Source organism: Halyomorpha halys, unplaced genomic scaffold (assembly GCF_000696795.3).
Source record: "Halyomorpha halys isolate HHAL.00 unplaced genomic scaffold, Hhal_1.1 Scaffold477.1, whole genome shotgun sequence".
In the NCBI taxonomy this organism is placed as follows: Eukaryota; Metazoa; Arthropoda; class Insecta; order Hemiptera; family Pentatomidae; genus Halyomorpha; species Halyomorpha halys.
In genome coordinates this window covers 553,523-579,069 of record NW_027113379.1, presented here as the reverse complement: position 1 = coordinate 579,069, position 25,547 = coordinate 553,523, and the positions used below count along the sequence as shown (strand labels likewise).

The 25,547-nt window shown below is 30.5% G+C and overlaps 2 protein-coding genes across 4 annotated transcripts in view; one reads left to right on the top strand and one right to left on the bottom strand.

Moving 5' to 3' along the window:
- Positions 1-1,008: 1,008 nt before the first annotated feature.
- Positions 1,009-24,093, bottom strand: Shc (SHC-adaptor protein). 3 transcript variants are annotated; one of them, XM_014424694.3, is made up of 11 exons: positions 23,860-24,093; positions 23,078-23,185; positions 20,398-20,468; positions 17,966-18,026; positions 16,168-16,341; positions 15,789-15,955; positions 11,838-12,007; positions 7,337-7,465; positions 7,158-7,261; positions 6,359-6,469; positions 1,009-3,916 (listed from the first exon to the last, which is right to left on the bottom strand). In XM_014424694.3, the coding sequence occupies exons 1-11, from the start codon at positions 23,866-23,868 to the stop codon at positions 3,782-3,784; spliced, it is 1,239 nt and encodes a 412-aa protein (XP_014280180.1). In that variant the 5' UTR covers positions 23,869-24,093; the 3' UTR covers positions 1,009-3,781. The 3 variants fall into 3 exon arrangements, with proteins under 3 accessions (XP_014280180.1, XP_014280182.1, XP_014280183.1); XM_014424696.3 differs by having other exon boundaries at positions 23,903-24,090; XM_014424697.2 differs by lacking the exon at positions 23,860-24,093 and adding an exon at positions 23,510-23,602.
- Positions 24,094-24,728: 635 nt separating this feature from the next.
- Positions 24,729-25,547, top strand: part of LOC106683316 (uncharacterized) — a gene marked incomplete in the record, with an annotated part of 28,820 nt that continues 28,001 nt past the window's right edge. Inside the window, 1 exon segment of the mRNA XM_067050910.1 lies at positions 24,729-24,982. Within this exon segment, the coding sequence (XP_066907011.1) occupies positions 24,902-24,982 (81 nt within the window).

Below are 25,547 nucleotides of genomic sequence, written 5' to 3'. Positions count from 1 at the left end.
CCCTGGCCTCAAGATTCCCACAAGAACAGGGTGTTCATCAGCTCTTTTTGTGGTATAACAGTTTCAGATCGAGGATTCATCTTCTCATCTAAACTCCATCTCCTTGTGAAGCCTTGATATTTATCATTCCTTTCATGGTAACCATTCCTGTGGTTCCACCTCACTCCCTCTGTTCCATTAATATGCCTTAATGAGGCCTTAAGTGAAATTTAATGCAGTCAATTCCCTACAAACCAGGTATCACTCTAATAACATCCTTGACACCTCCTTCAAATTGAGTCCACCAATTTCCTCAGTTAAGGTTTTATGGAAGGTTCCAACTGAGGATTTGAAACTGAAAGGCTCCAAGGAAGTAATTTCTTAAAGAAATTAAATATTTAAAAATAATTAAGAGATCTTTTGTCCCTAGAAACATGGGATATTAAACTCAGGAGCTGTTACTCTACCTGCAGCAGGCATTTAGTACAATAGAGTACAACAGGTTCCCTCAGTAGATTGGTAAGACAGTATATTTGTATACTCTCTCTGCCAGTAAGCCACAGTTCAAATACCAGCCACCTAACTAGGGTGTTCATTAAGTCTAATCACAAATATCAATTTGATTGGAGTGATAGACCCCCTGATGAGTTTCCATCAGTCACTTCAGGAGTACTGTATGGATGTAATAGAAGGTGTTGATAGAAAGAGAAGATTGTAAATTATCGAGCAGTTAATAGTGCACAAACCTTGATTGTTTCAATAAAAGTGGGGAAGTCTCCCGGACATAAAAAGATAAGCGGCAGTATTACATGGTTACAGAAAACAAAAAATAAATTATTTTTTTGTTTTTAAACTATCATTACTAATAAATAAAAAAAGCCATACCAAATACAATATGCTATCCACAAAAAGATGTTAAAAGTAAAGAAAAAAATATCAAAACTGTGTGAAAGAAAATATAAATCATTTTGAAATAAAAACAAATTTGTGGTTTGATTAAGGATTGACAATGATAAGAATCAACAGATACATAAGTTTATGTTTTAATATGATTCTTCTACTATATATTACAGCATTCCACTACATATATACAAAAATATATTTATTGTTATTGTTACAAGTCACAATGAATTCTTTAACATATAATGGTAATATTTATAAAAAATATACAAAAGCCTGTTTACAATTATATTGTAGCTAAAAGATGGGTAAAATATAAATAAATTAATGAATATAAAAAATATGAAAAAAGAAAAGATATTTAAATATATGCATTGATATATACACTATTATCCTTAGAATATAAATATATACACATCAATAAGACATTAATAAACTATATCACATAATACACAAAACATTGAATGAAAACACCAAAATTTATTTTAGACATCTCCATAACATTTACTACATTTATAATAATAGTTTGCTATCACTGTTATTTTATTTTTAAATATAATGTAAAGGCATTATCTAAAGCAGTAGTTCTTAAAGTTGATGCCACAAAAACACCACAAGGGTGCCACAGCATTTTTAAATAATAAAATTAATGAATTAAATTAATTAATATTGATTTTATTAAAATTTAACCGGATTTATGTTTCTATTTACTTATGTGATTAAATACTTCATTTATCAATAATAATAAGATTTCCTTGAATTTTGTTTAATAAATTCAATGTGCCATCTGAAGAATAAGTTTTAAAATCACTGATCTAAACCAAGAATCTTTCACTTAAATAAATTCAAACTATTAGGAATCAAAAGATTTTTACAACAAAATATGTACATATTTCAGTTTTTTAAAGTATTAATCAGTATTGGCAACACATAGAGGAAGAATTGACAGGCAGCAACAAATAATGATGGTACATTAGTCACTGTTAATCCTTGAATAGTAATAGAAACAATGTATCATTCAAAACTAATAAAAAAAACACTTGATTCTCCCCACCCCCTCTAGGATTAATGATTAAAAATAAGGCAACAATTTACTAAGACTAAAATTACAACTGAACTATGATAATGAGAAATGAGTATTACACAAATTTATAATGAAAGCTCCAATTTCTTTAAGCCATTATTACATCATTTGTAGCTGACAGGATACACATATTTTGGACAGCCCACACTGTAACATTTACATAGCTCTGCACGACCTTAATAAATACAGAAGCCAAGAGGAGAAATGCATCCATAAAAATAAAAAAGATTGAACGCCTAAAAGCCTCATAGTGAAGGGTGGTCATACAATCTACTATAGTTATCACCAAAATAAGCATATCTATAGACCAGATTTTGTGGTTAATGGTAATATAAGGGAGCATGTCATGGATTTCAAATTGTTAACCATCAATTATCCACGCTGAGGATTAGGGTCAGATTTGGAAATTGTTCTATGGCTTCAGTTCATGCACCAATTGATAAGGCAGATGTGCAACAAGGAATATCAAAAATAATATTTAACACTACCATATATAAAATCCTCAGCCCCTCTAAACAAGATTTAATTCTTTTTCAAATCAAAAATAAGGATATTAAAGCAATGGTTATTCTAGTTAAAGTGATATGAATTAATAATATTATATATAAAAGATTGGCTCTCTTTTTTACTTAAAAAAATATAAAACAAAATGAGCACAATTTCAGTATTTAACAATTAATAAAATTAACCAACCGTGAAATTTCACTAAGCTTCCTTTAAGTTTACTTATATAATACATAACATGGCACTTTGTATTAAGGTTGGGGGAAACTAAAAAAAAACACTTAAAAGTGATGCTATAAAAGTTACAATGATACAATAACATAAAAATAAAAAATATTTGAATTAATGATAAGAATTTCTTTTTGTTCTGAAATTCTATTCCTTATTTTGGTGAGGTATCACAAGATTTTATCAATAGCGGCTGATTTAGAATAATAATTTTTTATCAATTTGATGAATATACTATAACCTATAAAATTAGAACATTAATGTATATAAGTTAATACACACCATAACTATTAATTCAAAATGTAAAATGAAACAGAGCCAAGACACAGCTACTTAAAAAGGTGATCAGTTACTTAGGAAAAAATTACATAATATTTATATACTTCACCCAAAGCTTCTTTGACTTCTGGTTACCCAAACCAACACACTATAAATTAAGACCAAAGGAAAATTATAATGAATGAAACAACATTGAAAAAGACATTCATCAACATCAACTTGACTTTTGAATGAATTAGGAGTTTATTATGACACAATTTCAAGAAAAAAATGAGCAGCAGAATGCATGGGGCGTTCCTGAAGATCAAATGTAATCAATTTTTTTCTTATGTTTTTACTTCATAATCACAACCATCACTTACAAGATAACGAGAAAATCAAGTAAGCACATAATTAAGGGACTCTGCTTGTTTTTGTATTCGTATTACAATAAAAATCATATGATATTGACTAATACGTTCAATATCTCCTCATATTTTTTTGTCATTGAGGTAAATAATAGAAAATAAACAAAAAAATATTTCTTGGTAAATTAATAAAAATTGTTCGTTAGATCAATAAAATATACATTTTTTACAATATGAATACATATGTTATGGTACCAATCTTGAAGTCAAAGAATGACTTCATTGAAATCTTCTGGGAACTCATTAAAAACAAAAAATGGGATATACCAAAATAAATATATACAATGAACCTTTATACTTATATTAGAAAGTATGCCTTTCTTTCAATAACTTAATTGTGAAAACTGATAGTAATATGAACAATCTAATAACTATTAATAAAATAACATAGAATAAATGTCTACTTTAATTTAGGTTTACAAATCGGAGTGCGAAGGACTAAAGCACTTTCTGCTGATATAATTGGCAATTTGTTGTCACAATGAAAGTTAATTAAATGACTCACGCTTTCAAACATATGATCTTTTGTCCTAACCTAAAAAAAAACAAAAGAATAATTAGCAATGAATAACCAATAAGTCTAAAATCAAAAGTATAGAGAAGGTAAGTTATACAGTAATTATGCTAAAAATAATGTATTGTAAGTAATGTTAAAAAAAAATTAATGCTTAACCAGAAAAAAATTGGAGAGACAAATAATTAAAAATTAATCATAAAAAATACTACATATTTCTTCTAGCAAAGTTTAATAGTGATGATTATCATCCTTCTCTACTAGATATTATTAACCGTTTATGTTTAACTTTCTTTCATTCTGATAATATTTCTTATATAAACCTTTCTTCTAATGATAAACTAACTTCACTCCTGGAATCTAAAATTAACATAACTAGATATTTTAATTTAACACATACATTATTATATATTACATATATTATTATATTACAAAATTAACATAACTAGATATTTTAATTTCACATATATACAACTTAATTCATTAAAACCCCATCTTTGCCACAGCTTCAAAAAAGCAAACTTGTCCGCTGAATGTTGATAGCTCTTACCACAGCTTTTGACTCCATACCCATCATTTTAGTCTCAGATCTATCTGAACCAAAGGAAAGTTTTTATTTACTTTACTTCCCTAAGCAAAATGCTCTCCTATAACCCTTCATGATACGGTTTCTTTCTATTCTAGTAACTCTATACAATCTTCTTTACTAAAAATTATACTAGAGGAGTTAGCTATCATTAGTACTCAATTGATCAACATAAGGTAAAAATTTTAGTTTCAATTTCTTAAATGTCTTCGACTCTACTGATCACAGGATAATTCTGTCCCAACTCCATAACACCTCATATTCCAAAAGTATATTCTATTCTTCATCATCATCGGATATGACTAGATAGTCTTATTAGCTAAAACTAGGAATGGGTGTGGATTCATCACTCTCTGGGTTGAATTTTCTTATCTTCCCTTTTAGACATTTAATAACGATTATTGGTCAATGTACAAATATATTAAAATTCCTCAATGAGATATCATAACACAAAAAATTATTACATGGAATTTTCTCCTCTTTCTGTCCCGCCCCAACATCCCATAATTGGAAGACCCCTTCCCTTATCATGAAGACCATATGACTGATAGCAGTGAAACTAAATAGAAGCGTAAATTGAATTAATAAAAAATGGATTCACTAATATCTTTTGTTCCTCTGCTCCCAAGCAGTTTTTATACCTGACATCATTTCTCTACTGTATCTCATACCCAGAGCTCCTCCCTCTCAATAACTCTTCTTTTTGGTAAAGGTATAGTTGAGTCTAGATGTAACCAAGAAAAGATGGTTAGGAGTGGGGTCAAGAAAATAACACACAGTATAATAATACTGGAAGATTGCTGATTGACCATGTGTATCAATGAATGGAATATGGTCCGGGTGCATTCAAATAAATCTCAAATATTAATAACTATTTTAATTGAGACAACGTTTCACCCCAAAGGGCTAAAAAAGATACAAACACTTGACATAATTTAAAAAAAAAAAAAAAGTGGAAAATAACAGGGGTATACAGTGAAACATAAAGTTTAATAAGAAAAATTAAAGGTTATAAACAATAAATGAAAACGGTATTAGTAACAGAAAGATAAGAGATAAAATATTAAAGAAAGTACAAATTAAGAGATGAAAAGGGAAAAGAATAAAATCAAATGAAAATGAAAATGAATGAGACAGATTTCACTGTTTTGATGGAAGTCAAAGTCAGAGTGAACCGTTTGTATAGGGAGGAGTGGGGATGGTAGTTGAGTACATCAAATAATAACAAAAATAATTTTAAAATAAACCGTTTATTTTAACTATAATTTTATTATAGTTATTATGTGACGTACACAACTACCACCCCCACTCCCCCCAATGCAAACGGTTCACTCTGACTTTGACTTCCGTCCAAACAGGAATGAAATCTGTCTCATTCATTTTCATTTGATTTCATTCTTTTCCCTTTTCATCTCTTAATTTGTACTTTCTATAATATTTCTTCTCTTATTTTATCTCTTATCTTTCTGTTACTATTACCGTTTTCATTTACTGTTATAACCTTTAATTTTTCTTATTAAATTTTATGTTTCACTGTATACCCCTGTTATTTTCCACTATTTTTTTTTTTTTTTCTTTGTAACTATGTCAAGTGTTTGTATCTTTTTTAGCCCAGACAAGGCCCTGTAACATGGGGCGAAATGTTGGCTCAATTAAAATAGTTATTACTATCTGAGTTTTATATGAACGCACCCGGACCATATTCCATTCAGTATAATAATAAATATTATACCCAAGGTATTATCTTTGCTAACCAACTTTCCAACATTCAGTATAATCCATTCTTAAAAGTGGAATCTTAGATTATTTCAAGTTTTAAAATTTAAAGTAGCTTTGATTTAAACTTTAGCATTATGGATGGTGAGATCAAGTTTTACCATTCCTTCTGGATCAATGAGAAGTAGATGTTTTTTGGTTGTTCCTTGCAATCCAGTTAAAATATACTGACCAGGCGTACTTCCAGACTCTCTAACAAGAAAGTCACCATCCTAAGAAAAAATAAAGAAAATAATAAGCTTCATTAGGACACCCTGAATGTATGTGTGTGTGTGTGTGTATCATGATAAGGCACAACTGACAATGATAAATGTCATTTTGACAGTAATAATAATATATATATGTTAGTAATATCATAATAAAGATAATGTAAATAATTATATAAAATTAGTTCTATTTAAACTATTATAACAGGATTAAGTAATTTATATTAGTGGCCAGGTATAACTCCAGAGTATTAAAGAAAGTATTATGTAATCATAGAATAGTGGAGGAACTTGTATTCCGAAGATTAAAAATAAAAAGGAATTAACAGATTGTAATGGAAAATCAAATGTCAAAATTCAATGTATGAAATAGTTATTAAAGTAGAAGAAGCCAAAGCAATTAAAGTAGGAACAGATCATAAAAATTTCAGCGAATGAGGAACAAGAAAAAAGGATGCCTTCACATATCGGAGAGAGGGAAAGGGCTCATTCAGCCATGGTTTGGGGTGCCAGACAGACATCACCCCATGATCTTTCCTTCCTTATTCATTGTCTCATTTATTCCAAAACATATTTAACTTTCTCAATTAATTATGGTGGTCTTAAACTTTGGACATACTATGACACCTTTTAATATGTTGTATTTTAACTTAATTTTGGTAGTTTCTATACCAAATATGAAACCAGACCTTACCTCCTTTAACAATGATTCAGCTTGGGCCCTGTCAATAATTCCATGAAACCATTCCTCATTTAAAAGCTGTGCAATATCAGACGGCAGACTTTCCTCAAATGGTTCTAAAATATAATTTTATATGAACAAAATGTTTTAGATATTTCCTTTTATTAAAAAAACAAAAGAAAGAAACTCACGCATATCAAAAACATCTCTTGGAGCTGGCCTTGGATTGAAAATAATATCATTTACATAATTATGATTATGAATAGTTGGTGGGGGAAGGTCACTCGTTAAATCAATTAGATTTGTTGATGGTAATCTTTCTAAAACACAATATATAACATAATTAAGATTGCAACAGGAAAAATAAGTTGTCACATAGACAGATAAGAAAGGGTTAAATTGTACACTTTATTAAGAAAAATTAAGTATGCTTATATCCATAAACAGACTAAATTTTACATATTTTATTTAATCTATTTTACACAACAAAAAGCATAGATCATTTTCTATCACTGAAGCAATGAAGGTAATTGAATGTTTAGAAAGTATTATTTCGAATAAATATCTCTGGCAGAAGTTGGAACTTAGCTAATCGTTCCTGTGCCCTGAAGTAATCAGAGGACCAGACAAATCATTTTTAAAAAACATCACATCTTATAAGAGGATAAAATCGAGATGTATAACAGGCTTGCCTGGAATAGTTTCAGCCATTAAAAAAAATTCAAATACCTCAAGAAAAAACAGCTATTTTAAAGGGCCAGATTTTCAATGTTTTTTTTTTCTTATATTAGGATATGTTTTGACATAATAATCCAGTTCCTATGAAACTGTATGTGTGATAGCTGGTATGCCTCCTGTTGAACTTATTGATGACAAGAGAAATAGAAGAAGTTCTTGAGTTTCAAAAGAGAAAGAGCCCAGAATGATAATCATCCAGTAGCTACAGCATTAGCAGGCAGCAAATACCAGAAGATGGATCTACAGGTTGATTGATACCAAATGTTGGGCTTGGTTGCCGAAATGGTGAGGCGGATTTTTATGTGACGCAGCTGTTTTCTAAACAAGAATGTTTTGCAGTGTACCAGTAACACTTCAAATTGGATAACACTGCTAATAGAGGAAATAGTGGAGCATGTTTTTTTGCTGGTATTCGTTTGCTGAGGAAAGAAACAAATTGTAGAAATAGTGTGGCATATACTGAGCTCAGACACATATTGGGCAGTGGTGAAGAAATTCACTACAGTTGTCCTTAAAAAGTTGAGAGCAGAGGAGAGAGCTAGAAAAATACACAAATAGTAAGGTATTTGTGGTTTATTTTTGGCATAGCTATTACTGACTTTACTGAGCTGAATGATCTCAATACCCTCATTCAAACCTGGTCACCATAAGACGTGCCTCCAATATTTTTTCTTCATCCTCATAGCAGTACATATCTTATTATATACCTAACTGATTTCAGTGAAGGTAGTCTAGGACATAATCTAATCATTTAATATTAAACAAAAGAAATTACATTAGTAATTAAACCATATGATAAAGCTAACAATAAAGATACTAAAAAGCATGCTAAAATGAATCTACATAAATACTTAGATATACTATTAATGCAGGAACCCAACTTGAGGATAAATCAGAACAGGTATCATAAAAAATAATATAATATAAATAGCATTACAATTATCCAATCAATAAGGCAACTAATATATACTATCCAAGAGAATAGCAGATTTTGAACTAACAGATATATTAATGGAAATTCTCTTTCAAGAATACAAAGAGGAGTACTTATATTGATTTGAAAAATAAAACAAAAAATCACTAATTCTACATGGTTTCAATGGGCATATTGAAAAATTTAGTTGTAATCAAAATTGAAAATAACACAAGAATATTAGATGAACAATTTACATCGGGCACAAATACTTTACTAAATTAGTCTTCAGTATCACGAATATATATAAACATACATATGAATATAATACAAGGGACAAGCTAAAACAAGAACTGAAGAGGAAAAGGAAGAAAAAAAAAGAAATAGCATGGCTCAATTAACAGGATGAAGGAAATTGAAAAAAAGAAATAGCAGAAGAGATAGATAGGTAAGAGTGAGAGTAATAGTCGGAAAATTCAACAGTAGTGAAAATCTACATAAATTAAATGAAAACTCAATAGGCATTGTCGGGTAAGTTCGGTACAGGATAAAAGGAGAATAAGTAAACAAAATGGAAAACTATTAATAGTTTGCTGAGAATAATAAGGATGTTAGAATAGCAAAGGAAATAATAGGATTAGTAATAGATGGATGAGGACAGATCCACAAAGGACCTCTTGCTCATCAATAGGAACATGAGTTAGAATCACGATGTCATCAATATAAAAAGAATGAAGTGTATTCAGTAATAGGGTCGAAAATATACACAATTTTTGGAATCATTAGTGAATATTGGTATACTAGTAATATTGGAAACTGGTATACCTATTTGGCTGAAGGAGACACATGTGATATACATTTGCAAATATCTGTGTTTCTAGTTAGACCAATAAAAAAGTCTGCAAATCTAGTGTTATTTATAAATGTTTGCAAAACTAGAACTATGTATAAATGTTTGATTGGTGAAAACAATATGATAAAACCTTTATCATTAGCATTGGTAAATGTTTGGTGGAAATGCTACCTGAAAGGGAAATGATAATGAATTTGTGTTGGGAGGTACAAGGTATGGGGTGTTTATTAATTTCAACAATATAGGAGACATCTCAATTTGGAATAAAATAAAAGATGAGGTAAAGAATACAAACAATGTTGGAGTGGAGTAGGATCCCATAATGATCTCTAGTACCAAAAACTCTAACTAGGACATGACACGTGAAAAATCCAAAGAACACTGGAAGCTTAAAAAACACGTTGATATATAACTTACAGAAACATCATGAGGAAATAGCACAGTAGCGAAACAACTCCAGTTCCATTCCAGGGAGTGAAACAATATAATTCTTCTTAGTTTTCCACTACTGTTGGTGTACGATGTAAAAAGTTTAACTCTAATATAAAGTCAAAATGAAGCTTATTTCTCCGCCCTGCATTCCATTTTTATCAATTTTATTCGCATCAACTTAACTTACTATCATTCACAAGAGGATGAAATTTAATAATACAATTTATACTCGTTATACCACTTCTTCTGGTGTAACATAGGTTTAGATCTGGTCCTAATCCCTAAATAATCGAAAAATAAGTTAATTAGTTTCTACACGAAAATGACTCATACATTTCATTCATTCCTGTCTTCACTATAGTGAGGGTGGACGACTATAATGAGAGTGAATACATTTCTCCAGACCCATTCCATAATGAAGACCTATTGTAAATGATTTCTTTTAAAAATAACTCAGCAAATAGCAACCTGTGGAAACCACATTTTTTAGAAATATTGTAGCAAATATAAGCAATAGACACTGGATAACCAATTTATTTCACTAATTGAATATTTTCAGCCTCATTATGTAATTAAAAACAATGTGTATTTAAAAGATAAGAATGCATTAGAAAAACTCAAAAACAAAATGTTATCGTTCCTTTAAAAATAAATAAATAATAAATTACCAGATAATTCAGACAATTAAAAAAAACACAGGAAGTAATCTTTTTTTTGTTTTATTCTATTAGAGTTTAGAACCATGTAGTTTCTAGAAAATAGCACAAACCTAAGAGGAATATTCATCCAAATTAAAATTAAAGAGTAAAAGTCAAATGATAACTCAAAAAAATACTTATAGCATTTTACAATTCCTTGAGTCTATCTATATTTTAAAAAAATTATAAAATACATTTATTATAGTTTAAAATATAGTGGAGTCCCAATATCCAGAATTTTGGTAATCCGAAACTCTACTTAATACAAAACCGAAATGAGGATATATTCTATAGAGTCAAAAAGAACTAAGCTTACAACAAAACTACAGTGATACTATATTCTATAAAGCATAATTCAGAAAATTCCTAGTTAGAAAAAAGAAACTGAATTAAATCGGTTTGAAAAATCTGTTTAATTTTTTTTGTAGAATGGAAGGATACCTCTCCCTTAAAGCCAAATTACACCAGCTCTATGGAAAACAGTGTAAATTAGAGTTTTGGGCAAGAGTTGTTATACATAGCATAGCACCATATTAAATTCAGCTATGGCATCTGATGAAAATACCCTTGGCTCACTTTCACAATTTGTTTCACCCTTATTCTCAGATGTTGAAAGGTTCATTCAAAACCATTTCACCCCTCTACTAATAGTCTAAAATCCCACAGTCATGATGCGTTCTCATGCCAAGGAATATTTTTTAAGATCACTCATACCTGTACAACACTGATTCTGTTTTCCTCCTGATTTAAAACACCTTACATTAGTCTACCAAGTAGTGTTCCATCCTGTTATCATCCATTTCATCCTCAGAATTGGTTATGTTAAGACAAACCTTCTAAAATAAACTGTGTAAGAACACGTTATTATGTAGTTTAGGTTTGTTTTGAGAATATTTTTTCTTACTCTGAAACATTTGTTTATCTAAAATGGTCTGGCCCCAATCATTTCATATTATTGAGACTCCAGTTTATGTACAACAAAAATTTCAATAGTTTCTAATAGATACAGGATATAATACATTTTAAAAAATTAAATAAAATAACTAAGGCTCACTTACCCCTATGTGAAGCTGGCTTATTATTTGAAGTTTTAGGCAAGGATTGAGTAGCAGAAGAAATATTCCCTAAAACAGCACCTACATCAGGTGGCACTTTACCAGGAAGATCATTATAATATTCTCGATCAACATCACGGGAAGTGATAGCAGTTTTCGAGGAAATATTGCCACTATAAACAAAATTAAATATTTTTTAAGAATAATATATAAATCGCGGAGAGATATCTTTCTAATTTTAACACACTGAGATCTAATACCAGCCCCTTGTTACCAATTAACATCAAATACGTATAAATCATAAAGTAGTTACTATAACAAGAAGAGTAGGAAAAGAGTTATTAGAATTTACATTGGATTTTAAACAGAAACAAAAATCATCGGAGTGGGTGGAGTAAGGTGTCTCATCGACACTGGCAGTTCTCACACAATGGCCAGTTGAGAAGCACTGGAGAAGTTGCAAGAGGAGGAAGGGACATTCTAGGTTCAGGTATGTCACTGTAAATTAGTCACACTGGGTGGACCCTGTAGCATAGAAGGGGAGGTAGAAATTAGGCTGAGTAAATGGGGAGCGAGAGAGGATATCCTTGTATTACATGTGGTGAAGAGCATGCTGCGGGAGTATCAGTTGATTGTCGGGAGGCTGAACAGGGGTAAGTGGCGTGTCTCGATAGGGGGAACGAAATTTTGTTGTCATGGGGTCAAGAGGAGAGAGAAAGGGCAAGTAGGGGCAATTTCGAGTATGAAAGATTGGCGTCACTCCATTCAAGCGGAATTTCAGGATCGATATGCCAAGTATATATGGATGACCTTTTGGTCTTTAGTAAATCCGAAGAACATGTGGCACACTTGAGGGTGGTGTTTCGGAGAATTCGGCAGTTTGGTCTCAGGTTGTCGCAGGAGAAGTCGACACTGGGGGAAAGGGAGATAAACTTCTTGGGACACACGATATCACAGGAAGGGGTTAGGCCCGATGCGCATAAGGTTGAGACATTGCGCAGGATGGTAGTGCCCAAGGACAAAAAGGGATTCGCAGGCTTTTGGGGGCCCTAAATTACTATCGCCTTTTTTTCCCGGAAATGGCGGATAGGTTGGTTCCGGTTAATAATTTGTTGAAAAAGGGTTCCAAGATTGTTATCACACCGACCATTGAAGATAACATTCGGCGTTGTATGGGGAAACACCAGAAAATAACGGTACTCGCGTTCCCATGGTAAAACAAGATTGCAACAATTTGGTCGGTACCGGGGGCCAAGGAGGAACAAATTTATAGAGCCCTTAAAGACGCATCTAAACCAGGAAGGACATACTACATTTATGTGGGTAACGGTGTCATCTGGGATAAGATCAAGAGGCTGTGGCGGTCAGAGTAAATAGGTGTTGATCGTATGTTTGTTCTGTGTACACTAATGGTGGAAACTATTAGAGATGAAGATCGGAAGAAAGAAATTACCCTTGCTTACCACCAGGGAAAAACGAATCACACTTTTAGTAAGGTGACAATGGCGGAGCTAGTGAAAAATCGGTCAGCGGAAACCGTACTAGGTGCACTACTCACCTGGTTCCAATTTTATGGCGTCCCTGACTCCATTTCGTCTGATGGGGGGCGAGAGTTTGATAACACCCTTATCTGAGAGGAAATGAAACTTCTCGAGGTTATGTGGTATTATAACACCCCGGGACACCCTAAAGGTAGGGGTGGGATCGAGAGATTACATTGTAACCTCAGCGACTACCTCCGAGTTTACAATGCCGACAAAGGTTAGAAGCCGGATGAGGCAATGATCAGGGCGGTTGCGGCTTAAAACCATTCGATTCACGCCTTTCAAGGTTTTTCGCCATTTGAAGTACTTTTCGGCCAACGGGGACACCACAGAGACTTTCGAGGGACAGCAATCGAGGGGGGGGAAGAAATAGTTACTCAAAATGTAGTCGTTCGGAAGTTGTGGGGGAAGGTCCGGGGAAGGGAAAAACAGAAAAGGGTTTCTCGTCATAACCTCAATTTGAGAGACGTGATGGGGGGGGGGGGAGTTAAAATTGGGACCATCGTATACCGAAAATTAGGGATCAATCGCGGAAAGGAGGTACTGTGCTACGAGGGCCCATTTAAGATGATTACTCTTCGACAACACAAAGTTACCACAACCACGCAAAAGAAGAACAGTTCAACTCGAGCAGTTAAAACTGCCTGATATGTCACCACTGAGGGACCTGGAGTGCCCCCTCTCTTAATACCAGGGAAACTTTATACACTAGGTGGAGTGTAAAATTTTTTTGTGTGTGTTTTTGATGTGTGTAGAAGCAGTGGTTCTTTCTTTTTTTAATTTATTACTTAATTTGATTACTTTCTGTTCTAATATGTAATATGTACAATTTGCCCTAGATTGTATGAGGAGTCCCTGTTTTTGTAAATGAAGGAATAATTGTTTTATTTTAGTTTTTAGGTTACTTTGTATTTTTATTTCTTTACCCATATTAGATTACAAGATGTGTTCGTAAACTGGTAGGGGAGAATTAAGGTACAAGGGTACCTGTTATCTCCACTAATACCTAGGGACCTATGTAAACACTGCATAAGTGTATATATAGAGGATTAAAAGGAGGAATAAAGTAGTCTTTAAGCTGATCTTGTGTGAGTCATTTCATGGTCCTTCTTTTTCCCTTTTTTTTTAAGTTCTGTTTGTGACGGAGCTTAACTTTATATATATATTCAGGTATATTTGATATGAAGATTTAACTACTTTAAAGAAAATATGAATATCTTCAATTTGAGAACTAATAGAAGTTTGCATCTCTAACTTTTCTTTTTATTTGACTCATTTTCAATTGACGTTGCATAATGTCAAAATATTTTTCATGCAACCTCAAAAATACTTAACACTTGTCACATTTAAATTAATAAATTGATAGCTTTATTTGAATCATGAATAGCAGAAATCCTACATGTATATATTTATAGGCTGTGACGTATGGAAATTCTGTAATCCATCTGATGTTCCAATAGAATTTGCTTCATCCTTGGAAAGACCAAAATGAAGAGTTAGTCAACAGAAAAAAAGAAAATCAGACATATAATCACAAAAATTACATGCCTAAAGGAATTTTTAAACAGAATTCTAAACTTAAAAGTCATATTACTGTCTCAAAAATTTAGAAGCTTGCCATCATCTAATGCCTTCAAACAAAAATAGAGGTTTATAAATTGTACACACAAGTGTGGGAACAAAGTAAGAATGATTAGTTTTAATAAAATTAGGTGATGTTTCATTCATTGTTTGATTATCATAAATAAGTTATTACTTATTATTGTTTTTCACTGAATGCACCTCCAACCATCTTCTCCTGATATACATACATCCACGATCAACTATTGATTCATCATTATCATTCACTTTTTTAATATAATTTGTAGAGATAATAACTTTTTTATTTTTAAGTTTATCTCAGTTTGAGAAGGCATTGAACACATTCTAGTTTGGTAAATCCTTTATCTAAATATTCTTGTACAATTATGGTGTCTGGTTTTCTTTATACATCAAACAAGGCATTTGCCAAGTTGACTTTACGATTTTGGTAACCACATCCGCCACTGCAAGTAATTACAGTTTCTCTGTTTCAGGTAAGTTCATTTCCTATGTGATCATGTACAATGTAGCTAATTTCATATTAATGATGGAGAATCCTTCTCTCTCATGTGATTAATAGTTAGCAATGACCATATTTTTTTTTTTTTTTAATGAATTGGTGAAATTATGATAGTTTTATAAAAAAGAAAGTACAGATGCTTTTGATATAGAGGCAACAGGACTATTGACTGTAGGTCCATTGTGATTGCAATATCTTGTATTATTGCAATTGACATCAAAGGGTCATATAGAATATCTATATCAGAGCAATGTTTAAAAGCAATAATGGGTTTATAAAATCACAACTGAGATAGAGCTTTATACAAACCACATCAATTCAGGGCTATTGGTGAAGTAATCTTTAAATCTCAGATTGAATGCTTGACCAATAGTAGTTATAACGTCTTGTGCCATTCCACGACTACATTCAAGAACATAACAAGCCCTGAAATCATGATCGTCTTTGGCAACATATGCAACAAAGTCCGGAGTTTCCTGCAATAAAGATTGTTATTAAAAATAGATAAAACAACAAAATTAGACAAATCACAACTGAAAGATGATTGAAAACATTTAAAAAAGAAATAATAATAGGCTAAAAGTAATTCACATAATAAACAAACAGCAGTTCTAAATGATTCTATTTTCAAGAAAGAAATGTGAAATCTACTAAAAGAAAAACAGCTTTTATCATAAAAATTACTTACTGAATCACCACCAGATGCAAAAGAGATTTTCGGCATTCCATGGTTTGTAACTTGATGGTTACCTTCAACTGTATGAAGTGAAATAGATTTGGCAGAAATATTTAATCTAACATTTGTTCCAGCATGATCCATTTTTACTTTCACACCTAAAGCTTTGGAAACTCTTTTTTCAACCTATAAAATGTATTGGTATAAAAATAGATGATAATAGTTTCATTTTATTGATTAATTAATTCAAAGGTATTAGACTTTTATGGCTGTATCTTGCTTTCTTTGTCCTAATGAATGCCTAAAAGTTAGGCCAAAACTTTGGTACTTAATAAAAGATCCCACCGTTATTAAAATTTGATTAATTATATGAGTGACTATACAAATTCATAGTGGCAAGAGCACGTTCATATAAAAGGGAAATTAATAAGTTTGAATCCCAATCTCAAATTTTCAATAAGACTGATCAACATTATCGGGTGGATGTTATACTAGAAACCCCTTAAATTTAAGAAGGCTTATACGTTAATGACCTGTCGGAGTGTAAATGTTATTAACTCCACAGAGGTAATACATACCTTTATGAGGGTGGTTTAAAAAGTTCTCGGAGTGTACTAGAAAGAAGTGTCTTACCTTGGTGGAACTGCTTTTATTTTCAACATAGTCTCCCTGTAGACTAATGCATTTGGTCCAGCAATGTTCCAATGCCTTGATCCCACCTCGAAAATGAAAGATGACTATTTTCCTTACCAAACCAGGCCTTTTTTCTTTCATTTGGAGTCACAAACCAGTGCAAAAAATCTTGTTGGTTGCGCTGAAAACAGGCCAGATTTAGTTTAGATTTCCAATCTGGTACGTATATGGTCCAATATCAAGAGCCGCGGCACCCATCTTGCGGATAATTTCTTCATTCCCAATTCTTCAGTTAAAATGTGATATACCCGTTCAGATGATATCCCTTCAGCTTCAGCAATCTCACACATTATCAGTCGACGATCCTCCAGGACTTTTTTATGCACTAGTAGACTGGAGTAGAGCCCTCCAGTATGTTCTGAAAGTCGGCATGAATTTCCTTTACTTTCATACCTTTCTTTATGAAGTACTTAATCACTGCTCCAATCTCAGTTTTTTATATTTACACAAATCACTATGCATAAAACAACAATGAAGAGTCGTCACTACCACTCATGCCACGTGTTCACTCACAAAGGATGTGTGATTCCGAGAACTATTCAAACCACCCTCATACAATACTTTTGTAGTGTGATGGCTCAATATTAGTGTCAAGGAGTTTCATTTTTTTACTCTTTCAATTTTATTTGAATAATTTTTTTTGTTAATATATAATATAATCTCGCATATTATCCCATTTGAATCGAGTTAATGATTCCTCATTTTCTTCAATTTTATTATAAAAAATCTGGGCAGATGGTTTCTAAAATGATGAAAATAAAATTATTAATACAATACAAATTAAATACAAGACATTAAAATAAAATGCAAGGACAGCTAAATATGTATTTTTTTTACTTTTACAGTGAGTGATTTTCAGTAAATGAAAATGACACAAACTTTTGCTCAATTGAATTTTAGAGTGTAATAACACAGGAATCATTTAACTTAAATAACGGTTACAAAATACCACACCTGTTACAAGAAGAGAGATTCCGCGCCTGGAACTGTTTCCATTTGCACAGGCGCAAATAGTGCACATTTTTGTTGCGGGTAGCATAAAGTGTTATTATATGTATATGAAATAATAGCATGTAAGTATAGAAACATATTTTTTTTTTGTTCTCAAAATTCTTACCTTTCTGCGTACATTAACAGGTTTTAATCCAAGTGCCTCACATACTTTGTTAATACATTCCCTAAAAAAATCAATACGAAACAAATAAAAAATTACAAGGAAATCAATTAGTAAAATATGATTTAATAGTAGAATATTAAGAAAATGACAATATAATGATTAACAGTTTGATTCTTTGGAATCATAAACATGCTCAAGTTAAATTTATATTCTTAAAAATCCCAAAGTAAATATTTAATTGAATAATAATAAGAAAATATTATGTAATACTGATATATTGTTACCATTAGAATCTGTTAAACTAGAAGGCTTTTGAAAGATTTACCACTCACTAAGAAGTAGTATGTTTTAATAACTTTATAACTTGGATTTAAAAACATTGCAAACCAGATATTTACTAATAATGCTACAATAGCTACACAATTTGCAATAATGATTTTATTATTAACTAAGGAATGTTATTATTTTAAAAAAAACTTATATGACCGATACAAACATCATATTACGGATATTTACTAATAGTAGTAAACTAGCTCAACAATCAGCAAGAGACCAAGCTCTTCTATATGGAATGGCAATTAAGTTTATCGAGTTCTAACATTACACTTCCCAAGCCCAAGGACAGACCATGCATTAATAGCCACCTGACAAGAGCTTGTTCCAGGTTTGAAATGAGAGACCAAAAACTCTAAATCATATAGCTTATATCTGACACTTATTAAAAAAAAATCTTCTCTGCATATGATAATATGATGATGGGATATAATATCCCATGATAAGGGCATTCCACATCTCTTTTTACATAGATGAAACAGATAACTAGTAACAGCAATCAAGAAGGCCATGGAGAAATTAATTTTTTTTTTTTTATTTATGGCTCAAGTCCTCCATTGAAGACCTACACAGCCCCAGAGTGGGAATATCAAAACTCATTTCTCAGAGCCACAGCAAAATAAATATTGACTATATGTGACCATATGACTATATCTGGAAATCAAACTAACAATCTTTTAAATCAAGCACTCTTTATTCTTTCAACAATTCATCTTCTGGACATGGATAATATGACAATATTACGTAGTATCTTTTTACAATATTTACTGTTTCTAATTTACAAGGGAATAGAATATTCCAGGTGGAAAGTTTCAAGTTTTAGGACCACCAAAAAGGTCCAATTTAATTTAATATATTTTTACTAATGTAAAGTTATTTAAAAATTATGATAACCTATTAGTTTTTTTTTTTTTTGCAATTCATGAGATACCAGAGAGTCAGGAGCTAAGAATTTTACGTTTTAATTACTATAAAATAAGTTATTGTGCTGAAAATAATAATGACATTTGTGGTTAAGTAATGAAGGTGGCTGACGTATGACAAAGTGAATCTGTCACTAGATTTACATTGACCTACACAACTTTAAAGTAACAAATGAAACCAAAAAAATATTCAAGCAAAAGAATCGATTAAGTTACAGAATACCTAACCTCATGGCAAAACAGGCTTTACTGCAATTCTGTTTACATTTGTCTGAGTACAGGTTTTCTTTTTTTAACCTTCTACGGAAATTATCAAGGAGTCAATCCATTGTGAAAATACATCTTGAATTTAAAAATCAAAAAATTCAGGAGTCTCTATTAATTACTTCATAATTTATGTTATTTACCCTCTTGAGATGTTTTTGGGTGAAGTAATGACAAAATTGTAGTTCCACATTATTATTCTTTATTGCAGTTGAAATTTTGTGGAGAAATACTACATTTTTAGGAATCATAACATAAAGAATGATAATAGATTGTTTCCAAACATTAGACTAGGAACTATTTACTGATAGGCTAGTGAAATAATGACATAAATATAAACTCACAGAAGCATTAAAACAGATTTAGACACCTTAAACCCCACTAGTTCTGCTAATTTCCTTCCAAATGGTTTACTAATTTGAAAGATGCTCTACATTCTCTAGAGGAGTCATTACATACAAGCTGAAAACTGCTCAAGGAGAAGTAATGACATGAATAGTGTGGAAAGCCCTTTAAACAAGATTTTAGGTAATTATAATGATTTTTTTTATTACAGCTTCTGAAACTTGATACTAATATATATTTTTTTTTGTAAAACATTATATTTAAATATTTGCCACTATTAAATAAATTAAGATCTAAGGCCCAGTTATGACAGACTGGGATTCCCATCAATGGGCTTTCATACTAAAAATGTAACAAGTCAGAACTATGGTGTTGCTGTAAAACACTGTATATAATAAAATTATTTAAGAGTTGGTGTGCTCCTAGAAACCTGCAAGACTACTGACTGATTTTAATATTAAGGCCAAGTAATACATGCTATACCGATAAGCCCAAAATATCAGTAGTATTAAAGTATTCAATTGCTAAAAATAAATAATGAAGTATAAATTAAAATAGACATCTTACTTTGCTACCAAGAATCTGGTGTCATAATCTAGCATTTTCATTGATGCAAGAACTTCCAGGCATCCCATATACTAAAATTCACCAAAATAATGAAATTATGATTAAAAATTATTCTAAAAAAATTTTAAACTAATATAAACAATTATATAACAACTTTAATGGTTCTTGAGAAAGCTAATATGTTATAAGGAGATAAGATTCTTATATATTAAACTAAAGATAATTTTAGGATCAAATTTCAGAATCAAAACAAGGATATAATGAGGTTATTTGAAAATATAAACATTAGAACGCTATACATAAACCACATATTTATATTTTAAATTTGATGAAAAAGTAACAATATTTCCTTTCAATACTCGATCCCAAGTCCAGCAACATAAATTAAAAAATATGAAACAGCAGAGAGCTCTCTATTTCACCTTATACCAATCCACAAAATTATATTTCATACTCACATAATTTTTGAAATATCCTTTCACATGAAATCTTGTGTTTTTACTCAAATATATGGTATGGATTTTTTTTCTCTTTTTTTTAAATGCACAACATTTAATCCTTTTTTTTTTTCACTTTCTTTGTAAAAGCTTTTTCAGATGCACCAGTAAATTTTTCCGTAAGATTTTTTTATATTATCCATAAAATCTATTGATATTATTAATTATTGATCTTCAATTATTTTAATGTTTTTGTCATTTAGTTAGAACCGGTATTTTGGTTTCGGTTTATTTATTAGAAGCTGATTTGATGCAAGTATAATTACTAACATACTCCATGTCTTACAATTTCTCTGATCATTGTTTTTATTAGCTAGATGCCAGTCTCTATCCTTCCTGTTCTAAAGGAGTTTCTATCTTCTAATAAATTATTTCATTTTCTGTATACATTATTTTGCCTATAATAGCTAATGTTTATAGTTTTATTAGATTTAATCAATGCTATATTTATATTTTTAATTAAATTTTTGTTAAATACTTTTAAATCTAGGTGAATTGGTGAATATTTTCAATTCATTGTTATGTATATTTCCAAATTTGTGAGTCTATTATTTACTTTTATTTTTCTCTGAATTATGGTTGTTATCTCTTTTTGTTTTATAGCCCTGATGAAGACCTGAAAATCATGTCGAAACGTCGGCACAAATAGATAATTTGTTTATTTGTGTTTTTCAGCTGATCGCATCATATAATAAAATAATTTATGTTACTTAGAGCAAAAAAAAAATATATATATATATATATGCTTGACTACTAGCCATGCTAAGTCAAAATTTAATAAAAAGTCGATCCAACTGTTCTAGTGGGAAGATAAAGCTAGGGTTTCTCCCATTGAAAGTATCATGATACTTTGGATTCATGAATCCCTCAAAAAAAAAAAAAAAAAGAAAAAGAATTTTGGGGCATATTAACCCAATGTGACTAGTTAAGACTCTAATAACAATTATTGTAATATTTAAGGTACATTTTCTAAATCCTGATAATACATATCTGTCTAATTTGTGCTCAAGATTAGTTTTTCTTTATGAGAAATTAGCTTTTGTAATTTCATAAATATTACTTATAAATTCTTTACAGAAGTCAAGGTTATTTTCTTTAAAGTGCATTTAATATTGCTGTTATTTATTCATCTGATTTTCACCCATTTTTATCTTACCTTCTTCACTAGGAAAGTTTGAATTATCAGCCAGAATTGAATGTTCTTGTTAAACCTGCAATTAAATTGCCATAGAACCAGGAGTACATAGGATTGTCTAAAAGGTTGGATTAATCAGAGATGGAAAAAAATATGTGTTTACAAATAAATTTTTCCCCTACCCTACTTATATTGGATTTACAATAAAATTTATACTTTCTATGCAAAATATGATGTTTGTAGAATTTATTGGATAGTAGTTTACATAATCTGAAGCATAAAACAAATACTATAAGTCAATATAATAAATTAAATTACAGTTTATTGACATATCTATTATTTCCCCAGAAGTTCCAATTGCTGGCTCCAGTAGTAAATTGGAAGGACGTTGAAATTCAAATTTTAAACAATCTTGGTATTTTTGATTTTCAGTCCACAAATAAAGAAATTTTACGATCCTCACTCGCATTACTATACAAAGGAATGGTCAAGGATTGTTTTAATGGTTTAAAACCAAAAATTAGTTTGTTTTTTTTTCAACGTACTATTAGAAAGAAATTTATAATTTCATTCAGTTTTAACAAAATCATGATATTGCTTTGGATGTAAGTTTTTGTTAATAACAAGTTGTTGAAACTTAGCAAAGAATAATTGTACCCTAATAAGAAACCTTAATATCATAAATTTGAAAATTGTGGATATTCATCTGTTTAACAGGCTCCTGATTCTATCCAGCAAGTGCAAAACTTTTCCTTGTGTTCTCAAATCAACAAGCAAAGCCCTACCTGAGCTGGCTACCATGCAGTCAGGTAATGGACCTAAGACCAACTAAGGAAATACCCAACATTTCTTCTGGTGAGTATTAATTAAACGGATTTCTTTTTTATTATGTATATAATTGATTGATTCAAGCTTTTACAGCTATAAATAATAAACATTTAATTAATATATAAGACATCTTGGAAAAAATAAAATATCTTTTAAATGAGAGATTACATCTAATGCAAACGGTTTAAACATATAACAATGAAAGCACACGGAAAATTACCCGGACATTATAAATAACTCCTGTTGTTCTAATAATATCATCTTCGTGTAACCAGCCTCGAGCAGGGCGCTGCATGAAATTCATACCAGATCCACCCATCAAAGGAACCTGTTAAATAAATAAGAGAAAATATGATTTAAAAATAGGCACTTATTTAAAACTTACAAATACTTAAAAAATTGATGTTACAAATCTATTTATAAGTAAACTTCAACAGAATTTAATCAATCACTCATTAAAAAATAAGAACAAAAGAGATTATGTAGCTCAATATCATTATTGGTTTTATACAGATACTCCATATATCCTGAACAACTACATTTTATTTATACCATAGTTCATATAAGAATAGAACGAAATAAAAAGCTTGAAGTTGATTTGACATATTTCAACTTCCTTAAAAATATGTAACTTAAGTTTACTGATGCATACCTAAATATTTAACTAAGGTTACAATATTTGGTATCAAAGCCCAAAAATCAAGTTCTCAAATAGTCACTTATTTTAGTTGTTAGCTGAACTAAGATAAATTGTTATCAACATCAGAATGAATCATTAATTCTGATGATTCATATAATAGATTGCTGGATTTCTTTTAACAAAAGAATTAAAAGCATAAATTAAGCTAACAGTTCTTAACTAGGAACCCTTCAAATATATACAAAATATAAAAGAACTTTGTTTGCTTTTTAATAAAAGCTACTCATATCAAGAATTATAAAGGAAAAAAATCAACAATTAAATCAACAACAATGAAATCAAAGCTCAGATTTTCAACATACTGTAAACATATGAATGTAAATCCTTTCTTAATTTACAATTTACCTCGATAACTAACAATTTTAACGATTTGACTAAATGACAGTTATCTTCTTACAGACAAAGTAAACAAATGAAGTAGGAATCTTTCGACACAAATCGTGCAAGTAACCATCAAACTTGAATGTATGAACATGAAGTTTAAGCCACGCCCCTACAACTAAATCTCAACGTGAAACTTACGACTTATTAAGATTTGGTTTTAGCAAAAAGAATATTAGAAACTACATTAAATTTACGTATGTAAAATTGTTTTAAATATTCCTCATATTCATAGTAGTTCGAAGGGAAAGGGGTAGGAGAGGGGAGAGATAAAGTGGAAGGGAGCAAGGGGTGATAATAAAGATTATGTGTATTTTATATATATATTTCTTTTATTCCATTACAAAAAGACAACTTTTTCGCCAAATGTTCGGCTAGTTTATCGTTAACACTAATAATAAACATAACAATAAATAAATTGGAATGAAAATCAGGGGCGTATATTATACGATTTTTATGTGATTTAATAGATATATGATAATTCTAGTATGATGAATTTTTATGGGGCTCAAACTGTAGATACCCTGCCTTTATCTTATGTAGAGCTTCTGTTACAGAAAAATCATATATACTACTCTTTAACACTAACCGTTAGAATAGTATCATTTTTATAATTTAATATACTTTAGGAATAACATTAATTACACATTTGGGTAGGTCATCGTATGACAAAATAGCAGTGTCTTCTCTTAAAATTCTTCTTCAGGACTGGAACTGAGATAGTGCAGTAACGTCAAAACATTTATACGTCGTTGGTGATAAGAATCGACAGTTCCCTCCAAAACTTGAATATTGAATACTTTATTTCAGAATATTTGTTATTTTATTATTGTTTTTTTGTGTTTTTCATCTAGAATAAGGAACGGATAGTAGTTTTTGTTTTCTAAAGATGTTTGGAGTCGAATTTTTACTTTAAAATGGTGACTTAATTATTAATAACATTGATTTTTGTCAGTTTATATCATGAATTTCCATAGCTCAGCTATCAGTTTTTTAAAAGATAATGAAGATTACAACATTTTAGATTGTTCCAGCCAATGTCAGGTAATGGAAATCACATTATTTTTTATATGTTACAAGATTTAGTTGAAAATTCATTTTTAATCTTTCCTTTAAATGGTATCTATTTATGGTATTTTAGAAATGCTATAAAAAGTTATGTTTTATTATATTCTTATGTTAGTAAAGTGTCTAAACATTTTACTCTTCTATTATGTGATAACATTTTTAAAAGCCTAAGTATTTATTTAGTATTAATCTCTTGTTTTTATGAGATTTGCCTATTCTTAGGCACCTCATCCCGTTTGTTCCTGAACTTTGCTGAATGAAAAAGATGGCAATAATTTTTACCATTCTTCTTGACACCCTGAAATTTGATACATAAATTAAATATAAAATCAGTTCAGGAAATGAGATATACCCTGTTGTGGAAATGTCAGACTGTCAGATCTGTGGTTGTCATTTTAAGGAAATATGAATCTTAGTAAAACCGCTTTCCATTGGACATGAAATTATATTATAAGAACCTTAATAACTTTAATTTTGTTTAAAAATTATGTTCATATATGATTATTAATTTATTAAGTGAAAATTCAAGATGCCATATATT

Excerpts from the sequence above, each read along its gene's own strand:
- Shc (XM_014424694.3), bottom strand. Across the intron at positions 20,469-23,077 it reads GAGTTATTTATAATGTCCGG|TATATGGGATGCCTGGAAGT; the intron begins GTAATTTTCCGT and ends GGTGAATTTTAG. Across the intron at positions 3,917-6,358 it reads TCATTGATCCAGAAGGAATG|GTTAGGACAAAAGATCATAT; the intron begins GTAAAACTTGAT and ends GTTTTTTTTTAG.